The sequence below is a fragment of the Monodelphis domestica genome, chromosome 2 (assembly GCF_027887165.1).
Source record: "Monodelphis domestica isolate mMonDom1 chromosome 2, mMonDom1.pri, whole genome shotgun sequence".
NCBI classification, from domain to species: Eukaryota; Metazoa; Chordata; class Mammalia; order Didelphimorphia; family Didelphidae; genus Monodelphis; species Monodelphis domestica.
In genome coordinates this window covers 104,452,859-104,474,793 of record NC_077228.1, presented here as the reverse complement: position 1 = coordinate 104,474,793, position 21,935 = coordinate 104,452,859, and the positions used below count along the sequence as shown (strand labels likewise).

At 45.9% G+C, this 21,935-nt stretch overlaps 1 protein-coding gene and 1 long non-coding RNA gene across 3 annotated transcripts; one reads left to right on the top strand and one right to left on the bottom strand.

Annotated features, from left to right (window-relative positions):
* The first annotated feature begins 9,996 nt into the window (after positions 1 to 9,996).
* On the top strand, positions 9,997 to 16,413 carry LOC103095448 (uncharacterized). The gene is made up of 3 exons (XR_461504.3): positions 9,997 to 10,125; positions 14,065 to 14,168; positions 16,297 to 16,413. It is a non-coding gene; the product is annotated as an uncharacterized LOC103095448 (long non-coding RNA).
* Positions 14,681 to 21,324, bottom strand: ELF3 (E74 like ETS transcription factor 3). 2 transcript variants are annotated; one of them, XM_001363820.3, is made up of 9 exons: positions 21,149 to 21,324; positions 20,136 to 20,300; positions 19,683 to 19,904; positions 19,140 to 19,235; positions 18,602 to 18,721; positions 18,311 to 18,400; positions 17,622 to 17,738; positions 16,235 to 16,430; positions 14,681 to 15,611 (listed from the first exon to the last, which is right to left on the bottom strand). In XM_001363820.3, exons 2-9 carry the CDS (start codon positions 20,287 to 20,289, stop codon positions 15,497 to 15,499), a joined length of 1,110 nt encoding a protein of 369 aa, XP_001363857.1. In that variant the 5' UTR covers positions 20,290 to 20,300; positions 21,149 to 21,324; the 3' UTR covers positions 14,681 to 15,496. The 2 variants fall into 2 exon arrangements, with proteins under 2 accessions (XP_001363857.1, XP_007481201.1); XM_007481139.3 differs by lacking the exon at positions 19,683 to 19,904 and having other exon boundaries at positions 21,149 to 21,323.
* Between the last annotated feature and the right edge of the window lie 611 nt (positions 21,325 to 21,935).

Sequence of the window (21,935 nt, the reverse complement as noted above, 5' to 3'; positions counted from 1 at the left end):
AGGACATACTACTAGTACTCAAATCAAAGGCAGGACTTGAACAGAGGGCCACTACTCTCAGGGTAAAGAAGTAGAAGGAATTGAGGCAACTAGGTGGCACAGTACCTGTAGTCAGGAGGTGCAGATCACTAGGCCTGAAATCAAAAGGACCTAAGTTCAAATCTAGATTCACATACTGCCTAGCTGTCTGATCCTGGACAAGTTACTTAACACCATTTGCCTAACTTTTGGCCTTCTGTCTCAAAGTTGTTACTAAGACAGACAGTAAAGGGTTTTTAAAAAAATTTGAAAGAATCTTAAAGATCATTTTAGTCCAAACCTAGGCCATTTTAGAGAAGGAGACATTGAAGGCCAGAAAGGTTGTTCAATGTCACATAGTTAGCAAGTAACAGCCAAGATGTCCACTGAAGTCCTCTGATGCCAAGTCCTCAGTTCTCTCCACAGGGACTCTGCTCTATGAAAACTGGGTTACTCCCTATTTTTTTCTTTCATTCATTGGTCTACCCAGCAAGTATTCAGTAAGTACTATAAGGATGATATTAGAAAATAAGTATTGTTTTATTAGTTTAGGGTTAAGAATTAAAGTGGATGGCTTCAGAAAAGAACTGGAGGGGGCAGCTGGGTAGCTCAGTGGATTGAGAGCCAGGCCTAGAGACGTGAGGTCCTAGTTTCAAATCTGGCCTCAGACACTTCCCAGGTGTGTGACCCTGGGCAAGTCACTTAACCCCGTTGCCGAGTCCTTACCACTCTTCTGCCTTAGAACCAATATACAATATTGATTCCAAGACAGAAGGTAAGAGTTTAGTTTAAAAAAAAAAAACTGGAGTTTGAAGCAGAGCTGAGAGAGCATGTTAATTTCAGTTGTGACAGTTATAATCATTTTTCTGTATGTATATCAATTACTGCATGAATGGAGATTTTGAGCCTTTGGACTTCATGCCCCAGAAGTCCCTTTTTCTGTGTCCCCGTGTTTTGGGTGATTGTATTTAAGTGGCTATAACTCCTCTCTATTCCTCTTTTTTGGCCTGTAACCATGGTGAATCAAGGCACTTCTTTGCTTTAGTTATTAATAATAAAACTTTATAAAATATAATATTTAGTTATTGATTATTAATTTAAAAACCCACATTACTCTCTCTGGCAGTTGGGAGTTGGTCTCTGGCAGCTGTCAGAGACACACTCTCTGGCACTCTTAGAGACTCTTTCTTAGGGCTGGAAGAGGTAACATTTTTGCCTCTTTGTCTGAGGGAAAGATCTAAAGGAGCTCAATGTTTTCCTTTCCCAACTTGGGAAACACTATTGAATATCTATTGTGGTTTTATAGATTGTTTAACTCTGAGAAGACCAAAGAAAAACACAATCTTTGGTTTGGACTCTGAGTGTTGACTCAGAGTCCTAACTGTATTCTTGTTGAGACTCAACCAGCTAGCCTTTGCTATTTTATAATTTGAAGGCAAAGTTAAGAAGTATAAGGATAATAGTAGTAGTTTTTATTTAGATAGTATAAATTTGGGTTAGTCAGATCAGGAAGGATTCATATAGCCTGTGAAACATAGGAGAAGCAGTTCCTTTTGGAAACTGGGAGTTTATTTGGGTGGATTTAGAATTCCAAATCCTTCTTTATCCTTATATGCTTCAATAAATATTATATTTTATAATAAGCGTCTTTGAGCCTGGCCCTGAAGGGAAAAGTTCATATTTGAGCTTTACTTCATCACTGTTACATCTATCAAAAGTATCTGAAAAGTTTTGAACCTATATTGAAGCGTTTTCCTATCTATTTTATGTATCTCATCATTATCATTTTTTATTTTTACAGTTCCTATTAGATAGGTGCCAGTTAATGTGCTGAGTATTGGAGATAACAAATAGAAAAACAAAATCAGCCTTGCTCTCCAGAACTCACTACAATCCTGAAGGAAAACAATGTGAACTGCAAGAAATACAAAATCAGGAAGGAAGGAAGGGAGGAAGGGAGGAAGAAAGAAAGAAAGAAAGAAAGAAAGAAAGAAAGAAAGAAAGAAAGAAAGAAAGAAAGAAAGAAAGAAAGAAAGAAAGAAAGAAAGAAAGAAAGAAAGAAAGAAAGAAAGAAAGAAAGAAAGAAAGAAAGAAAGAAAGAAAGAAAGAAAGAAAGAAAGAAAGAAAGAAAGAAAGAAAAGGGAGGGAGGGAGGGAGGGAGGGAACGAACGAACGAAGGAAGGAAGGAGGGAAGAGAAAATTCCGTGAAAGATAGAAATCATATATACAACTATGAAAAACTTTGGAATTACTAAATGACTACTCATGATTCTAGAGAACTATTGAGGAAACATGCTACCAAAACCTCCTAACAGAGGTAATGAATAGATACAGAATGAGTCATAAAAGATATGGCCAATGTTGGAGTTTGTTTTGTTTAAATATATATATATATATATCAAGAGTTTTTTGTTCTTTTTTTTTTCAATGGAAGATGGAAGGAGGTAAACGGGGCATTATATTAAATTGGGGGGGGGACCAACAGTGATAGGAGTTGTAAAATTACCCAACCCAACCTTCTCATTTACATAAAGAAATCTGGCTAGAATTTTCCAGACTCCACAACTTAGCTTCATGAAATTCCTTCTTCTTGGGATGCCACCATCTCTACCTGATGAAATGCTACCTGTTTCCCAAAATCTAGGTCCAATACCTCAAGAATTCATGAGGTCTTCATGAATTTCACAACTAGAAGCATTTTCTCCATTTCTCCATCCTTTGAAATCCCACAGGACTTCATACCATTACTTTATAACATCAGATTAATGTGTTAAACCTTTTCTTTTAAATTCTTACTTTCTAGTGACCATTCTTACTTTCCTAGTTTCAGTTCTAAGACAGAAGGGCAAGGGCTAGGCAAATAGGGTTGTACCTTGCCCAGAGTCACACAGCCAGGAAGGGTCTGAGGTCACATTTGAACCTGGGTCTTTCCAACTCCAGACCTGGTGCTCTATCCATCGTGCTACCTAACTGTTCCTAATGTGTTAAACCTTAAAGATAACTATTCATTTTAGAGATGAGAAAACAGGCCAGCAAAATGAAATAATTTCTCTAAGCACTGTCAACGTAGAAATCTAGAAGTCCCAGTTTACTTAGTTGGGAGGTAGAAACCCCAGGTTTTGACCTTGTTACTGGAGAGTTTTCCCCCTGAGGGAAGGCCCCACTTCACCAGACAATAGGCATCCACTTCAGCTTTGGCACAGTAGGTAGCACGTCAGTCTCTCAAGCTGAAGATATCCCCAGAGGAGGGTGTGATGTACTGAGAAAGGCTTCTGGAGACAAAAGAGCTACTTGATGGGGTCTACCTCCCACCTGAAGTAAAAACTCCTGTGACAAGGTCAAAACCTGGGGTGGTTTCTACCTCCCAACTAATCTGGGGATTTCTGGATTTCCATGTTGACAGATCCTATCGTAAGAATTTGAACCCAGTTCCTCTAACTCTCAATGTGTCATCCTTTCCATTACCCTGCATTGTTACTATCTCATATCATAAAAATTATATATTAGTATTTTTTTCTCACCTCTTCCTCACCACTTAGCACTTAGTACTGGGCATTGCACACAGTAGGCACAGGGGCTTATCTATTCAGTGAATGAAATTAAGAACAAGTGGTAGGGCAGATAGATGGCTCAGTGGCCAAGGCCAGAGATGGAAGATCCTAGATTCAAATCTGATGTCTAACACTTCCTAGCTGTGCGACTCTGACCAGGTCACTCAACCCCAACTGTCTAGTCCTTACCAGTCTTCAACTTTGGGACCTATACTTAATATTGAGTCTAAAATAGAAGGTTAGGGGGGAAAAAAAAGAATAGGTGATAAGGAATTTGATGGGAAGAGGACTGGAATGGGAAGAGGGGAGGACCCTAGAAAGAGTGAAAGAAAGCTCTGTGTACTGTGATACACCTTCTAAAAATGTGGGAGAGGGGAGGTAAGTGGCATAATGGATAAAGTGTGGGACCTGGAGTCAAGAAGATTCATCTTCATGTATGTAGATCTCTTAGGTCCAAAGGATTAAGGGATGAATAAAAGCCTTTGAAAATGTAAGGTTTCTTTAAGTACTCAACTTTGCATTTTAAATTGTGGCTGGACTGGGGCTGGGCTGGGGTGGGAAAGGGGAGTTTGGAGGGGTAGAGCCTCGGACACTTACTAGCTATGAGACCCTGGGCAAATCACTTAACCTTCATAGCCGTAAAAAAAAAAACGTGGGGAAAAAAGCTCAACACTAACTGTCCGGGGACCTGGGTTCTAATCTCACTCTCGGGTGACCTTACGCAAAATCTTCTCTCGGAGACTCAATTTCCTCCCCTGAAAATGGGGGACAATAATCCTAGCTAGACCTTCTGGGCTGAGCCCTAAGGATCAAATCTATTCGGAAGACTGGAGTTTGAATGCAGGACATAATAGCTAGGTGACCTTTGGCAAATCCTGTCTCTACCGAAGACCAGGGTTTCCCGAGACCAAGAATGGTGCAATAATATGTGCACTTCCAGCCTGATGGAGGGGGAGGTTGGGAAGAAAGCTTTAATCGAAATGTGACCTGTCTTTATTATGTGAAAACCTTAGACAAAGGTATTATCTATAACTTTTCTTATGCAAACCGGCAGCTCCGTCCACTTGGACTAGTTGACCTTTAAAGTTCCTTCCAGCTCTAAATCCTGGGATTCTATAAACCGGTTGCCATAGGAAACACTTCCCCAGGGTTCCCTTTTCCGGCCCCCAAGCTCAGTCTTGCCCAGTACAAGCTACAGAATAGGACCTAGGCACCAGGCAAAGAGCGCCTGGAATACCCCAGGAGTGTATGCGTAGGGTGGGGGTGAGAGTAGGTAGGGGATCGAATAATGCATGGTGGGAATTGTAGTTTCCTGGGACTGTACCTTTCTTTGGGTGCCGGGCCCTGGGGGGGTGGGGGTGGGGTTTCAAGTCTCGGTTAAACAGGTGTTAGGGGGTGGAGCAAACCCCAAGCTGAGTCAGGCTATTCAGGGTGTTGGTTATTGGATGAGTTCCAGAGTTGACACGAAGGTTCCAGTAACGGGCGGCCAAGCTGGGCTAATTGCTGCTCTGGCTACCCCGAGCTGACCTTGCCCCATAGTCCCTGGAAGCTCAGGAGTGAAGAAAGGGCAGGAGCTTGGTCTACACCAACTTCTGAGGACACCGGGGCACGCCCAAGAATCCTTCACCGTACTGCGGGCCCACCTGATTCTCCCTCCCCCTCCCCACGCCTCTTGCCCCTCCCCCTCCCCTACCCCACGCCCCTTCCGCACCCCTCCCCCAACCAGGTCCAACTATGATTTAAAATGCAAAGTGGAGTATTTAAAGAAATTCTTACATTTTCAAAGACTTTATTCATCCCTTAGTACTCTGGGTCTGAAGCTGGTTTGGGCCGAAGAGTTCCTCAGCCCCAACCCCCATATTTTTTAGTTGAGAAAAGTTGAGACGCCGTAGTGAGGTGACTTGTGGAAGGTCGCACAATTAGGAACAGGGAAAGGATTTGAACTACTATTCCTCTAACTCCAAATCCAGCCATCTTTCAGTCACTCCAAGAACTCTACATTCCTCTCCTTGGCTCTCGCTGACCGTCATCTAAAATGCCCCTCTAAGTGGTAGCTGGTGTTTAAGGTTAATTCTTTATAGGACTATGGACAACTTCTGGCCCCCCTTTCTAAGAACTTGCCCCCTACCTGAGCATATGCCCTTCCTAGACTCCTACCCATCCCCCTTCCCCCTTTCCACCTCTAGTAATCCACCTCTAAGTAATCAGATCTATATAATCAAAGGGTGTGTCAACTGACTTCCCTAGGGGTCCATTCGCCAGCTCACCAACCTCGGAGACTCCCCAAACCAAAACAACCCTCCCCCTTTCCTTGGCCTTTATGTGTAGCCCTCCCTCCATAGGAATGCAAACTCCCGGAGGCCGGGGACTGTCTTTGCTTTTTTGAATTTGTATCCTCTGCGCCTTAATAAGAGCTGGACGCCTAAGGAGCACGTAATAAAGTGATTTTTCCTTCCTTCCTTTCTTCTTCCCTTCATTCATTCATCTCTGATAGATCCCCCTCCCCAAGCTATCGCTTTCCATCTGAGAACACCTCCAATTGAAACTAAGTACCTAGTTTTTAGAGCATTCTGACTGTAGTTAGATTGTGAGTTCTTGGAGGGTAAGGACAATTTTTGCCTTCTTGTTTATTTCCAGTGTTCTTTATTGTGCTAGGAACATAGTAGGTGCTTAGTAAATAAACACTTTTTAAAAGCCCTTTCTATCTAGTAACAACTCTTAAGACTGATGAGGATGGGTTAGAAAAACAGTCAAATGACTTCAGCCTGATCACAGAGCTAGAAAACCTGAGGTCACATTTGAACCCAAATCCTTCCCACTGAGTCATCTAGATGCCCCTAAATAAACACTTGTTGACTTTCTTGACGAAGAGATGGCATTGAAAATAACCCAGATGATTCTTTTGGGGTTAGAAATGAAAAGGATTGATGGGAAGTCTCAGCTTCAAATTTGACTTCAGATACTTCCTTAGCTGTGTGATTTTCAGTAAGTCACTGAACCCCCCATTGCCTAATTTTGCTCTTCTGCTTTTATTGATTCTAAGGCAGAAGATAAGTCTTAAAAAAAGAAAAGAAAAGAAAAGAAAAACTGAACCACAGGCCAGGTGGAGGAGTGGGGAAGTCAGTAGTTGAATAAAAAAGGGAGAGCTTAGGAGCTACCTCCAAATCCCCAGGTATTTTAATGCTTCATAGGTCCAATCATTATTTATCATCCCTCTCTTCTTCAAACCTGAACCCAAATCCTGCCAAACTTCCCCCCTTTTTTAGAAGAAAACAGCATCCTTCCAGCCAGTCAGGTTTACAACCTCAGGGTCTTCATGGACTTTGGCAATGGCTCTTTATGGAGATTAAAGATTAAAACAACCCTGCAGAAAATGGAGATACCCAGAGAAATCTGGCCCAGAAAGCTGATGGTTCTACAGATACCAGATGAATTATGCAAATTTGGTTGGGTCTCTGTGTACTTCTGGGTCCCTGCAGTTTTCAATACTATTTTAAATTAACCTTTAATGAAATACAGAATTTTGTTATGGTTGTATGGTTGTTGATTTTGTGATTCCAGATCACCATTTTTAGCCATTTTTCCTGTCTTGTGGATTTTGCCTCTACATAATAGCTTTCAAATCCTTTCAATGTTCCCTCTCTGAACAGCCTCTGCTTTTTGCTTAGAGCCCTGTGTTGGTGAAGATGTGGCACGGCACATGTGCACAGCTGGCACTCAAGCTGCTCTGTTCCCCCTTGGGCAAGACTATGACAACAGCCTATAGTCTGGTCTAGATTCCAATTTCTTCCCTCTCCAATCAATGTTACACATTACCACCAAATTGATATTCTTAAAATGCAGATATGACCATGTTACCCTCCTACCCCATCCCACACATATACACTTAAATGGATCCTGGCTTCCTCCAGGGTAAAATGAAAAATCTCCAACCAGTCCTAGCCCCATTCCCACCCATCTTTCCAATCAATTCATTATTGTGGCCCTTCATTCTCCTTTCCAGGCCAACTGGCTCACTTAGCAGTTCCTACAACAGAACATTCATCTCTCAGTTGGTCCCCCATGTTTCCAGTGTACTCACTTCTAGCTCTCTGTTGCCTTGGAGAATCTCTAGCTTCTTTCCAAACTCAGACCAAGTGCTACTTCTTACATCAGTCAGGTCTTTCCTGATTCCCCTTAGTTATTAGTATTCTCTCCCTCTTGAAATTACTTTGTATTAATTTTCAGAATACATTTATGTTTACATGTGTTCTGTCTCTGCCCTCCTCCTTCCCCCCTCCCATAACCCTACCCCTCCAAAGGAAGTAAGCTTCTTGAGGGTAGAAACTGTTTCATTTTGGTCTTTGAATGCTCAGAGCTCTTAGCACAGTGCCCTGGAGAAAGTAGTCAATACAAAGGGCCAAAGGATAGGAATGAGCAATTCTCATATGAAAAAATTAAAACTATCTGAGGCTGCTATTTGGATTGAGAGCCAGGCCTAGAGATGAGAAGGTCTTGGTTCGAATTTGCACTCAGATACTTCCTAGCTATCCAACTCTTAGCAAGTCACCTACTCCTACTGGCAATTAGCTGGAGAGGGAGGAAAAGATAGATGAAGGAAGGTTAAGAAAAATGGCAGGGAGGCAGCTAAGTGGATTGAGAACTAGACCCAGAGATGGGAAATCCTAGCTTCAAATCTGGCTTCAGTCACTTTCTAGCTGTGTGACCCTGGGAAAATCACTTAACTCCCATTGCCTAGCCCTTACCACTCTTCTGCCTTGGAACCAATACATAGTATTGATTCTAAGTCAGAAAAGAAGAAAGAAATTAAAACTCTTTAGTCATGAAAAAAAAGTTCTAAATTACTACTAATTAAATAAATGCAAATTAAAACAACTCCGAGGCACCACCTCATACCCACCAGACTGGCTAAAGTGGCAAAAAAAGAAAATGATAAGTGCCGGAGAGGATATGGAAAAATGAAGGCACTAAAGATAGATGGTGGAGCTGTGAACTGATACAACCATTCTGAAGAACAATCTGGAACCATATTCAAAGTGCCATCAAACTGTGCATATACTTTGACCCCATAATACCAAATTTGGTCTGGATCACAAAGAGATTAAAGATAAGGAAAAACAGAATGTACCTGTACAAAAATGGTTTATAGCAGCTCTTTTTGTGGTTGCAAAGAGCTGGAAATTGAAGGGATATCCACCAACTAGGGAATGGCTGAACAAGTGATAAATCCTTGAAATGGAATATTGCTGTACCATGGGAAACGAGCACCAAAAAACCTGGAAAGATTTATATGAAGTGATGCAAAGTGAAGTGAGCAGAACCAGGAGATTACACAGTAACAACAGTAATGTATGATGAGCAACTATGAATGACAACTATTAACCACAAGGCAAGGATCCAGGACAACTCCAAGGGACTTGATGAAAAAGGCTATCCGCCACCATGAAAGGAATAGACAAAGCCCAAATGCATTTCCTTAATGAATTTTTCTTTAGTATGAGTAATATGTCTTCTTTCACAACATGATAAACATGTATTGTAAGATAACATATATGAGAAATGTATGTTGTATGATAACATATGTACAACCTTATATCATATTTCTTGCCTTCCTGGAGAGGGGGAGAATGGGGGAAGGGAGGAAGAAAACATGGATTGTAAAATGTCAGAAAACAAATATTAAAAATTATATTATGTAATCTAGAAAAATATATAAATTTAAATTAAAAAAATAAAGCAGCCAACATATTTGAATTAAATAGATCCATCTAAAGGTTTACAATGCACTTTCCTGACAACAAAACATGAGGAGTGGCTGCAGAAGACCCGAGTTTGAATCCTGATTCTGCTATTAATTTACCTGTGTGATCTCTCTGGGACACTGATTCCTTCTCTATAAAATGAAACATATAAGAAAAATAAGTCTTTTCTCACTTTACAGATGAGGTTAAAGGACATGTCCAAGGTCACAAGTATCAAATTTTAATAAAATGCAGAATTTGTAGTTAATGACTTTGCAATTCCCAGTCACTGTAGCCAAACAGTCTCCAAGTCTTATGGATTCTGTCTCTACAATATCTTTCAAATCCTTTGCATTCTCTCTATCCTAATAACCTTCAAGGACTTGTCCAAGGTCATAAATGTCAAAGTTATGATTTGAACTCAAGGCTCCTGACCCGAAGTCCACCCCACTACATGATTCATAGCCCAGCAGTACCACTGTACATCCCAGCAGCTCAGTGTACAGCCAGAGACAATTTGTATCAGGTATGTGTGTAGAGACTGAGCAGCCACAGGGCCAGCCTGGACGGGCACACCCAAACAAAGAAGCTGCTTGACCGCTCTCTGACCCATATAGTAAGGTAGCATGCCACACAGACACAGAACAGATAGCACCCAGCAACCACCAGTTCCCTGCAGCATCTCAAACAGGCCAGTGACACAATAAACACCCCCTTGCCCCCTTTCCTCCCCCCAGTTCATAGTCACAGTGCTGCTACCCCACACCCAGGGCACACCCACATAGCAATCAAAGGAAGGGAAGAAAATGAACTTTGTGAGTTTCTTACCTTGTTATCCACCCTATTTCTGGGCAAACAGGGTGCAGGGTGGAGGGGCAACTTCCCCAGCTGGGTGTAGCCTTATTCCTTTTTCTAGTCACCTCTTTGGGGTCTCTTTCTCCCTCCCTCTCTCTCATTTGGGAAAAGTTCAATCTGGGAGTCATGATGAAAGAATGCCCCCCTCATAGCTTGTGGGGATCCCTTAATCCTCGACTAAGGAGTGCAGATTTGTTGTAAAAGATGAATAGAGGTGGCTGAATGTTTGTGGGCAGAGGAGATGTTTAGAGGCAGTATGGGAATCAAAGGAATTGGGTTCAAATTCTGATTCTGCTACCATTTGTGTCATCTTGGACTGGTTGTTTCTTTCCAGGACACATTTTCCTTGTCTATAAAATGGGATGAGGTTAGAGTAGTTGGTCTATAAGGTCTTTTCTAGCTCAAAATCTTATAATCTATGAACTAAGGACTTCTTTAGGGAAAGTGCCTGGGACCTGAGATACTTAGCAAGCACTTCCAGCTCTGGCCCCTAGATTGTCCTTGACCAGCTATCAGACCCCAGATGGCTCCTTCCAGGATCCAGTTGTCTGTCACCGTCTCCTTTAATAATCCTCAGGCTATGAAGATGAAGGGGCTTGCCTCAGTGGGATGGAGAATCTTATAGTGTGGAAGGGGAGAAATGAATGCTAGAACCAGCTAGCCAATTATTTTTTTAAACCCTTACCTTCTGTCTTAGAATCAATGCTGTGTATTGGTTCCAAGGGATCAGTGGGAAGGACTAAACAATGGGGGTTAAGGGACCTGCCTGTGGTCAGTCACATAGATAGGAAGTATCTGAGACCAAATATGAACCCAGGACCTCCCATCTCCCGGTCTGGCTCTCAATCCACTGAACAAACTAGTTGTCCCCTTAGCTAACTATTTGTCATAAAACTTAATCTCCCTGCCTCGTTTCCTCCAACTGTCTCCCTTCTTCCTCAGTCGACTAGGTTCAGCTCTCTCCAATCATTTATCATCCTTTTTAAGCATCTCTTGGCCCTGAGGACAACTCCTAAAATTCCTTCAGCCACAGAGAAACCAGGAGTCCACTTACTTCCTGTGAAAACAGCAGAGGGGAGAAAGTACACATGTAGAAAGAGGCAACTGTTAAAAGCAGATAGATCTTTTGGGGATTTCATTTCTAGCACCTTAGACTCACCTTTGGGAGTCCTCCATCTCTTATACAACTCCTCCTGCCCTTATCTGCAAAGCTTTCATCAAATGCAGATGGATGTCAGGATGGGATGTTGTGGCTTCTGTTTTCCAACTCCCCTGGGGAGCAGATTTCAGCCCCCTTTTCCTTTCCTGTCTTCAGCTGTAAAATTTCACATACATATCGACCTCCGCTTTGAATCTCCTTTCCCCGTCCCTACTTTATTCTATATTCTTCCCGTACTGATAGGCTGGTTATTGAAGTGCTTCTTCTCAGTAATTTAATATACAGAACTTGAGGTTTAAGACATGGATCAAATAGAAGTTTCTCTCTATAAGTATCCACCAGGAGATAGCCAATAACACCTATGGGAAAGGGAGGGTTTCAAAGGACAGCTCTATCACATGTGGCAATTATCTAATCAATAGATCAAAGGGTCACAGATGCAGAGGCTTCTAAAGCCCCCTACCAGTCCCTTCATCTTACAAATGAGAAAACAAAGGCCCAAGGAAGTGAATTCACTTGCCCACGGTTTCATAGGACCAGCAGAGTCAGGACTTGAATTCTGATCCCCTGGGTCCAAATTCTGAGCTCTTTCCTACCTTGCCAAGAAAGTTCAGGTTGTCAAGTCTCAGGCTAGGGTTCTTGCCCAACTAAGTTGTAGCTCACTTTCTGGTACACTGACCCATGTCCCTTGCCTTCTCATAACCTCCAGATTAGGGAAAATGAAGCCCAGATCCCATGTCATTGCATCATGTGGTCTCTTCCCACCCTGTGATATGGAAATGGCTGCTGGATAGGACACAGATCTGGTCAGAGGCAGAATGGGAGCCAACATCCTTGAACTCTTGAGCCAATAGGTTTCCTACTTCCCCAAGAGAGGCAATTTGATACAGACTGAAGGAGAGTATCCATAGAATGTATCCTTGTATAGTGGAAAGAACCTAGGATTTGCCTGGGGAACCTTTATAAATCACTTCATCTCTTTTTTCTACTGCACAATGAAGGTGTTGGATGGGAAGGGGGGGTGGTTTCTTAATTAATTATATTAATTTACTAAATAATAAATTAAATTAATTAAATAAAAATTTAAAAAGTAATTAATGGGTAGGCTGGTGAAACCTACAGACGGCTTCTCACAATAATGTATTTTAAGTGCATGAAATAAAACATGTAGGATACAAAAGACACCAATCATATCAAAATGGAACTTTAAAAAGACATCATTTTATGGATTACAGATTACATTGGGGGGAATGATCTCAAAGATTCCTAAGCCTTTTAAAAAAAATCTTTATCTTCTTTCTTATAATTAATACTATGCATTAGTTCCAAGACAGGAGAATTAAGGGTTAGGCAACGGGGGTTAAGTGACTTGCTCAGGGTCACACAGCTAGAACTTATCTGAGGCCCTATTTGAACACAGGATCTCCTGTCTCCAAGCCTGGCCCTCAGTCCACTGAGCCACCTAGCTGGCCCTAGTCACTAAGATCCCCAAGTATGGGAGAAACTCCTGAAATCCAGGGAAAGGACATTGGAGGAAGAACCTTTCAATAAAAATAGCAGAAATCAACTATTGGGTTGATGCATTTTTGTTACACAGCCAACTTTCTTCACTCATTTCCAAGGATTTTTTTTTCCCCATGAGATAATATCTGTGATTACATGATGGCAATTCATGGGAAAATAAAATCATATTTCAACTGTTCCCCTAATAACTAAGGTGTGGAAACAGAGTAATCAAACTTATATTTCTTACATGCCATATTCTGCCATTTCCAGATTTGTAATTTAGGGTTCATCCTAGCCAACCCCCTTTCTTGTGTTATATCATAATGGTTTAGGTATCAGGTTGGAAGTCTTAAGAGAACTTCCTGGGTTTGAATGCTGGGTCTTACTCTGGCAAAATTGCAACTTTTCTGGACTTGATTTTGTTCATCCAGAAAAGGAAACTGAGGCCCATCTCATAGTTCAAATGATTAAGAACTGAGGATGAGGACTACAATCTCCTGACTGGATCTCATGAGTTTCTGGGCAAATTCTTTTTTTTTAAACCCTTACCTTCCGACTTGGAGTCAATACTATGTATTGGCTCCAAAGCAGAAGAGTGGTAAGGGCTAGGCAATGGGGGTCAAGTGACTTGCCCAGGATCACACAGCTGGGAAGTGTCAGAGGCCACATTTGAATCTAGGACCTGACTCTCAATCCACTGAGCCACCCAGATGTCCTCTCGGGCAAATTTTCTGAAGTCATTTGAAACCAATCAATGGATATAAGCAATTTTTCTAAGTAAACTTAAATTGGTCAAGGGTACTGGCCATCTTCTACTACTTTCATAATCCCAAACTCCCCCATTCCCATCATGAACAGTGACACTGGGCTGGCTTTCAAATGGACCCAATTGAAATTTTGTTTTCTGCTTCTTACTACCAATAAATCTACTGAGCATCATGGAGTGGACAGAGTGCTGTTTGGAGTTAGAAGACTTGAGTTCAAATCTGGAACCTGTGATCTCATTGCTTTAAGGAATTCCCATATGAAGAAACTTTCCATCAGTGCAGGTCTAGAGCCCTGAGGATAACTCAGTGTGATGGATGCACGAACTGAACCCATAACTTTCCAACTTTGAGATCAGTAGCTCTATGCACTCTTCCATGTTGCATCTCTGTAAAATGAATTGATAGCTGTAGCATCCATCTCTCAGGGGTACTGTGAATGTCAGGTAGTATTTTTTCTTACCTTTAAGGAACTGGAAGGACTAGCTTGTGCCACTGCCTAGGAGCATGGATTTAGAGCTGAAAAGGAACAAAGGACCTCAGAAGCTTGGAGCCCAACCTTCTTATTGTACAGGTAAGGATAAACAGACTCACAATGGTGAACTCTCCAAAGTGATGGAGGTAGTTAAGGTGCAATTTGAACCCAGATCCCCCAATTCCAAATTCACTACTCTTCATGATGTTCCTGTCACAGGACCCAGAGCTAATAGTTATGGCTATAAAAATCTACAGGGCCTTGGGCATAGCTAAGTGCCTGGTACATAATAGGCACTTTTTGTTTATTAACCGAATTAAACATTGACTATAATTCTCCCAAAGACAATCCTCCCATTTCAGAGAGGAAAACAGGCTGAGTGCCTAGTGTGTCTCGCCAAAAGATGGGGGTTCTTCCCTCCCACCATTTCCTATCAAGTCAGGAGGAATTCCTCGATCAATGCATCTATAAGATCTCACCTTCTTCCCTCTGGAGATACCCTTATTAATGACCTCCCTCATCCCAACGACCTTTGACCCCATCCCCATCCCCTCAATCCTATCCAATGACAAAAACCCAAGACCCTAAAGGACAGACAACCAAGCCAAAAGTTAAAAACAAAAGCAAAAACTCAGAAGATGTTTTATTGCAACTTTTTGATCCATTCTGGAGACAAGAAGAGTGACCAGGAATCCTAGGGACCAGTTTCACCACCTTGGTTAGTCAGCCCCTGCAGCAGATGGGGCCATAGGAAGAACCAAACCCATCCAGGTCCAAGGGGCGGCCGTGAAATCTGGGGTGACCGGCCCCCCAACAATTGTCTTTGGTCTTGGTCCTCACACGCAGGCGGAGGTCAAGGAGTGTACGGGGCGAGGGATATCATTGAAAAAATAAGATTTCTATGTACATATTACATATTTATATCACATAAATTAGGGAGTGCTCTGACCCACGACCCGCGCAGTCCAAGCGTAGGAAAAAGGCAGGCCTGGAGGGAAGGTGCTGGCAAGTCTTCTCTCTAGGTCTTCAAGAGGCCGCCCGTGTGGCCCTCCATAATGCCAGTCCGGGGCTCTTGGAGAAAAGGGTCCTTGGCTCTCCTTTGACACCCAGGACCCCAGCTCGGAGCCCTCTCGGTGTCAGGCGGCAGCACCAGGGCTGGGGTCCCTTCGGAGGGCTTGTCATTCCAAGAGGAAAGAAAGGAGGGAGGGGCCCCAGGTCTCCATATCCCATGACAACTGTTGACAACAAACCCGCGGCAGGCCAAAGTTCAGTTTCACTCCACTGGGGCACACCCATTGGCTTCCAGCGCCAGCTTGGGTACCCACCCCCCCTCCTTGAGGGGCCGGAGGGCTGGGGTCCAGGAACGTCTGAACAAAGCTCCGGTCCGGGGGGCAAGCTTATTGCTCCCAAGTCCCTACGGCTCTCCTTTAGTTCCGGCTCAGGACGACCTCCTCCTCCTTCCACCCGCTGGAGTTCTTGCCAAATTTATAGACGAGTCTGCGGCCATCGACGCGCTCCAAGATCTCCCGTTTGTAGTAGTACCTGCGGCGGGGACAATGAAATGAAGGAGGAACGCGCTCCCAGGCGCCCTGAAGCTCCTCCTCTGCCAGGGGGGACTTCGGGCAAGTCCTTCTCCCCCAGGCCCCTTTATCTCCTCCACAAAATGGAGCCAGCTGACATGGAATGTCCCTTCAGCAGCTGGAAGGGTCCTTGGAGGTCATCTCATCTAACCCCGTCATTGTACAGATAAGGGAGCTAACGATGGCCCAGAAGGGTCACCCAGGATTGTTTCACATCCAGCAGTCTGTCCATGACCCGGCTCGGAGCCAGCCCAGCATCCCCCCTCTCCCTCTCGCCTTCCAGGCACTGCTCCCTTCCCTCCAGCTTTCCACTCTTCTCCCACCAGCCTCCCTTCAGCTCCCTCTGCGCAGGAGGCCAGGGAGGCTGACCTCGCCCAGCGCCACCATCTCCTGCCCTCTTGTCTGCCCCCGCACCCAGGGAGGAGTCTCGAGCCCCCGCCGGGCCTGGCGGCTTGGACGAGGGACGGCACTGGGCAGCCGGAAGCTCTAGGGGAAGCCTTGGCTCCGGCAGCCTTTAGCCGTGCCCTCGTCCACGTCACGGTGAGGCCCTCCGGAGCCCCCTCGCCGTCGCTCCCGAGCGCCCACCTCATGGCCCGGCTCAGCTTCTCGTAGGTCATGCTGTTGTTTTTCTTCTTCTGCCCCCACAGCTGGGCCACAGCCTCAGACCGCAGGAACTTGAAGACGCCCTCGTGCCGATTCTCCCACTTCATGAGGCCCTCGTTGAGTTCTGGGTGGATGAGGATGTCGCGTATGAACTCCCATAGGTGGGTACCTCTAGGAGCTGAAGACAAAGCCAGTCAGCCAAGGAGTAGGCGAGGAAAGGCCCCGGGCTCCTTCTCTCCCTCCGACTCACTGAGGCCCCCTCACTGTCCAGTCCAGACCAGCAACAAGAGTAGAATGGGGCCCCTGCACCAGCGGCCAGATCCAGAGGGCCCCTGGGCCATGGCCACCCCACGTGGCTCGTTCACTCCTTGACCCGGCTGGGCAACTTCAGACCCGTCTCCTTGCCCGGTGAACCCTTCTTCCCGTTCCACTCCTCCCCCCTCCACCTTTTCCTTTTTGAAAGCCCATCCCTTTTGCCTTAATAGCAGTTCGAAGACAGAAGAGCGGCAAAAGCTAGGTTAATTGAGGTTAAGTGACTTGCTCAGGGTCACACGACTAGGAAGTATCTGAGGTCAAATTTGAACCCAGGTCCTCCCAACTCCAGGCCTGGCACCTTATCCTAGCTGTCCCTCTAAAAACATAATTCCTTACCTACCATTTTTCTCTTTTCCCTCTTATAATGATCATGAGACCAAGCTAGGGAACATACAGCCACCAGCCCTAACTGTGGAGTGCTTCCTTTGCATTTATTTGTACATCTGTACAATACAAAGGCACTTAATCAGTGTTTATTCATTAACTAGTGGGATAAAAGCAATGTGGCCAAACTCTTCGGGTTTCCTGGGCTCTCTCACTGGCTGCCTTAAGGGTCAGGAGACCACAGTAAAAAGGGGAGCATTCATGATAGGACCACTGAGCCAAGAGTCAGGGGATTGGAGTCCTGACCCTGATTAACAGCCAGTAGCAGGGCTTCCAGGTGCTGCTTTGTGCCTCAGTTTCCTCATGTGTATAAAGAAAAGGCTGTCTGTAGTAGAGAGGGAGCTCTGAGGTTCCTTCTATCTCTCTTACAATCTATGGCTCTTGATTCCTGGTTCTGCCACTAAACAGCGAGGGGACCTTGGGGAAATTTCCCTTCTTCAGGTTCCTAAACTATATAATAAAACCCAACTTACTTAACAGAGTGGCTATCCTTAACTGCACTTGACAGATGAGGAAGCTGTCCAGGCCAAAGGGTGTAGCTCTACTAACTGGCATCATCAAGCCGAGAAAGGGCCCCACCATTTACCCCTTCTTAGCAAGCCAAAACAGAAGCAACTCTGGGCCACTCCCAGGGCTGCCCAGGGCTGGGCATAGATCTATAGAGCCTTACCGTGTTTGCTCTTCTTGCTCTCCAGACACTCTCGGGTCTCCTTGCTCAGCTTTCGGGGCCGCCCTCGTTTTCTCTTCCCGTATTTCAGATCCCCTTTCTTATAGTCAGGGAAGTTGTCTTAGGAGGGAAGAAACAGGAAAATGAGGAGTGAGCTAGATTCCAATTTATTTTCCAGCTATTCCGGAAATGTATCTGAATGTATAAGAATGACATCTGTCAAAACTTTCTCTCCCACCCTAACATTCCCTAGCCAGGAACTCAAACAGTTCAGCCTGGAAGTCAAGATTCCTTAGGCCTATTGCCATTCCCTTCACTCATTAAAAACTGTTTTGGTCATATACTCAAGACTTCAGGGGAATCTCACCTGGCTCCCCCCTTCTATTGGCCAGTCATTTTTTTTCCACTTGGCCTCAGGTTCCTCCAAAGTCAGCCTCCTCCCCCATCTAACTCAGACTGCCTCCCTGGGGCACTCAAGCCACCCATTGCTCCCCCCACTCTCTGATCTCTGATCCTCCACCAATCCCATACTCCATGCCAGCCTAGCCAAGTACTGCCCATTTTTGCCTTGATAACTTTCCTAGTTATGCCTTTTCTATGCCCTCTCCAGGCAGCCACCCTCCTCATATGGATCAGGAATTGCCCTCCCACACAGGGAGGGCTACCTCCATACCCTCTAAGTCCTCACTCACCACTGGGAAAAAAGAGTTTGTTGTCTGTGGGATCTAAATCCACGTCGCTCCCCCCAGAATCCGAGTGGGGGCTTTGAGAGGTTCCAGTCCCTAGATCAGGAAGAGAGGAAACAAGGTGAATTCCCTAAGCAAGCAAACAACCTCTTGGCCACCCTCAGCTTGGGTTTATCTGAACCGGGCTGAGCTGTTTTTCCTTGGCTGAATCTGCCCTTCTTGTAGGTCTGGCCTTGGTTTCTCTCCTTTTAAAGGACACTGGGGGTTATAGAAGGGCTGAGGGCTTGGGACTCTCACCTGAAGTGGACACATCTGAGCTGCCTGGAGAAGGAGCCCCTGCCCCATAGCTTCCTGGGTAATAGGGACTGGACAGCCTTGAGTCATCCAACACATCTTGGTTGAAGGGGCTGCCATGATCTGAGGAGAGAAGATAGTAAGGATCAGCTGGCTAAAGCAGGAACTGGGTGGGGTTCTCTGGGAAGGTAGTCAGGCATATTCCACCAGGGTCTTAGAACCTGTAGTATTGGCGTTTTTCCTGGGGAGGGGAAGGACACTTGACTGGGTCCCAGGGACTTTCAGATTTTGCCAGGTCCTAGATTTAGTCAGAAGGCTCCTAAGAGATTGGTTTATCCAATACCCTCATTTCCTTCCCCCTTCTTGCCTCAACCCCTAGGTTCCATTAATAAAGGAAACTGAGGTCTAGGAGGCTAAATGGTTTGCCCAGTCATGGAGATTTGGAAGTTATTGCACCCTGGACTGGTTGGAGGGCATCTGGTAAAAAGCTGCTGGGATCAGCTCAGGAAGGAGGGATTAAGAAATAAGGTGGGACTCTTACCAAAGGGGATCCAGTCCCCCATGATATCTTGAGAGGTGAGCCCATCCTTCTCCAGTAGCTCAATGATCCAGCTTAGCTCATCAGATGTACCAGAAGCTAGAGAGAAGGAAAGTATTAGGAAAAATGTGAGGGATGAGGGGGAGGTAGGTAGGGGCCAGTTGTGTAAGTTTATTAGCAGGGCATTTTAGGTCCCTCTGGTCCCCTTTTCCCAGGGTTCCTTCTGGCTGTTGATTGGGAACCTAGTCTCTTTTCCACCCAAGGCCTTACTCACTTTCCCTAAATTTATTCTCAGGACATGGCTTAGTTTATACCAACTCTGGCTCCTACTTAAATATGCCAGCGTGCCAGGACCTGAGACCCCTTTTAGTGAAACCAAGGAGAGAATCAAACCCCCAGTATCGCAACCTGCCCTCCAGGTTGACTATTGGAGCCCTGGAGATTCAGGGGCTGTGCTCTCTGTGGGGAGGGGGGTGGAACAGGCAACTCAATTGGTGGCTCTTAACCCTGGGATATGTGGGGGACAGCAGCCTCCCTGGGACTCACAGAGATCTTGCAGCTGGGCATAGAGCTCATCCCCCAGGGGTCCAAAGACTTGGCCCAGCTCTTCCTGGGGGCAGCTGCACAACGTGGCCCCGTCCATATTGCATCGAGAAAAGTCAATGGCGCTAGCATCATATTTATTCTTCTCCACCTGATAGCTGATCCATTCTAGGACCTGGGCCTTTGACCACAACTGGGGCAGCATCCCTGACCAGCTGGTTTTGTCTAACAAAGGAAGAGGGCACTAGGTTAATGGGACAGGGGAAGCACCTCTACCTCATCATTCTGGCCACCTCAGCCCCAGTCCCACCTCACCCTCAGGAATCCCTCTCTCTAACCTTCTTTCTAAAATCTCTATTATCCCCTTTTGGGGGATGATGGCATCTAAGACCCTCCACAAGCCCTTTGGATGATTTCATTCCACTTCCCCAGGTTCTCTGAGCTCCCAGGACCCACCTGTGCCCTCTAGGGGCATCGGAGGATTGCTCAGAGTCAGCACCAGGTCGTCACCACCCAAGGTGGTTGATGGGGCCGGGGTTGGGTCTTCTGCCTGGTACATGGCGCTGATATAGTTGCTGAAAATGTTGCTGATCTCACAGGATGCAGCCATGAGGTTCCTCCCTGTGGTTAAAGTCGCAGAGGGAAGAAAACCTGGAGTCAGAGAGCAGAGCCCAACCTTCTAATTGGGTTGGTTATTAGGCACCTTCTGCTCCCCTGATCAGAGCTCAGAGGTTTGGGCAGTCCTGGGCACAAACCCCATAAATAGTCCATTTTCATTCTCCCTTTAAGAAGCCCACCCTCCCCCACCCCCACGGGGGAATGAAAGAGTTTCTATTCTAGAAGGAATTCAAATCTCCCAACTAGTCTCCGTGGAGATGCGCAAAAGAAGGTCGCAGATAGATGAAGCCACTTGGCCAAGGTCATTCATCCAGTTAGTGGAAACAAGAGAGATAGTCAGGAGGGCAGCCTTGTCTCTGCTTCAGTGGACCGGGGGAGCGCCAGCATCTCCCAGACCCTGGGGACTCACACCAAGAATCCCAGGACAGTCCCGAGATTAGGGCTGGGAATCAAGGTCGAAAAGAAACGGCAGAGCTTTGTGGGCAAGCAGCTGGCCTGGCAACTAAGGCTCCATCTACCGCCTGCTGAGACCCAACCGTTTGGGGGAGGAAAAGCAGCCATGGCTCGGATGCGGACCTCGCCTTCTCCTCAGCCAAGATTCCCTTCTCCAGACCCCAAGCGTCGGGGCAGTTGAGGACGAGGAAACGTGCCGAAGGACCCCTCAGACCAGAAGCCCCAAAGCACAGGTTCAGGCCCCTCTGACGGGCTTGGGATCCCGACCTTGACACAAGGCAGTAGAAGAGCAGAAAATCCCTCCTGCACAAAAATAGGGGGACGCGTGGCCACCCCGCTCGCTTACGCCCTACAGTAAATCCCTAGGGAGCTGGGGCGGGGGTGACTTGGGGACCTACCGGAGTGCGGGCCCGGGCACTGAGGGCAGGCGCGGGGAGGGGCAGCCAACAGCAGCGCGTAATCCAGGTGGCAAGCGAAGGCCAACAGGTAACTGACCAGCGTAGGAGCGGCTCGTGGAGCCCCTTCGCCCTCCGCCCTAAATAAACCCTAAGGCGGGCTCCTCCCAGAGCTCAAGCAATTTATAGGCGGCTCGCTGCTGTAACCTGAGCTGCTGGGGCGGGCAGCCTCATTGGACCAAGGGGATTTCCTGGCCCCGGGACCCAGGCTCCCTGCCCTCGGTGATTTGCATATTATCCGTCCCAGGCTGGCGGGCGGGAGGTGCTGGGAAATCTGGCTCGGCTGGTTTAATGATTGTCAGTGTCTGTCATCCCTCACCCTCTGGGCTGGACACTGCTGCAGTGGGGGGAAACTGACAGGAGGGTGACCTCCCCTGCGGGTACCACCCTCAGACTCGGGAAATTCCTAGGGGCTCATAGCAGGGAGGGCTTGGGTTCGAACGCGGCCCCAGACACTTCGAGCTGTGTGACCCTGGGCAAGTCACTTAATGCCAATTACCTACCTAGCTCTTACTGCTTTTCTGCCTTGGAACCGATACACAATATGAATTCCAAGGCGGGAGGTAAGGTTGGTTGGTTTTTTATACCCTTACACCCCAGACCCCCCTTTCCGTCTTAAAATCAATACTGTTCCAAAGATCTTAATTCCAACGCAGAAGAGCGGTAAGGGCTAGGCAATGGGGGTTAAGATACTTATCCAGGGTCACACAGCTACGAAGTGTCCGAGGCT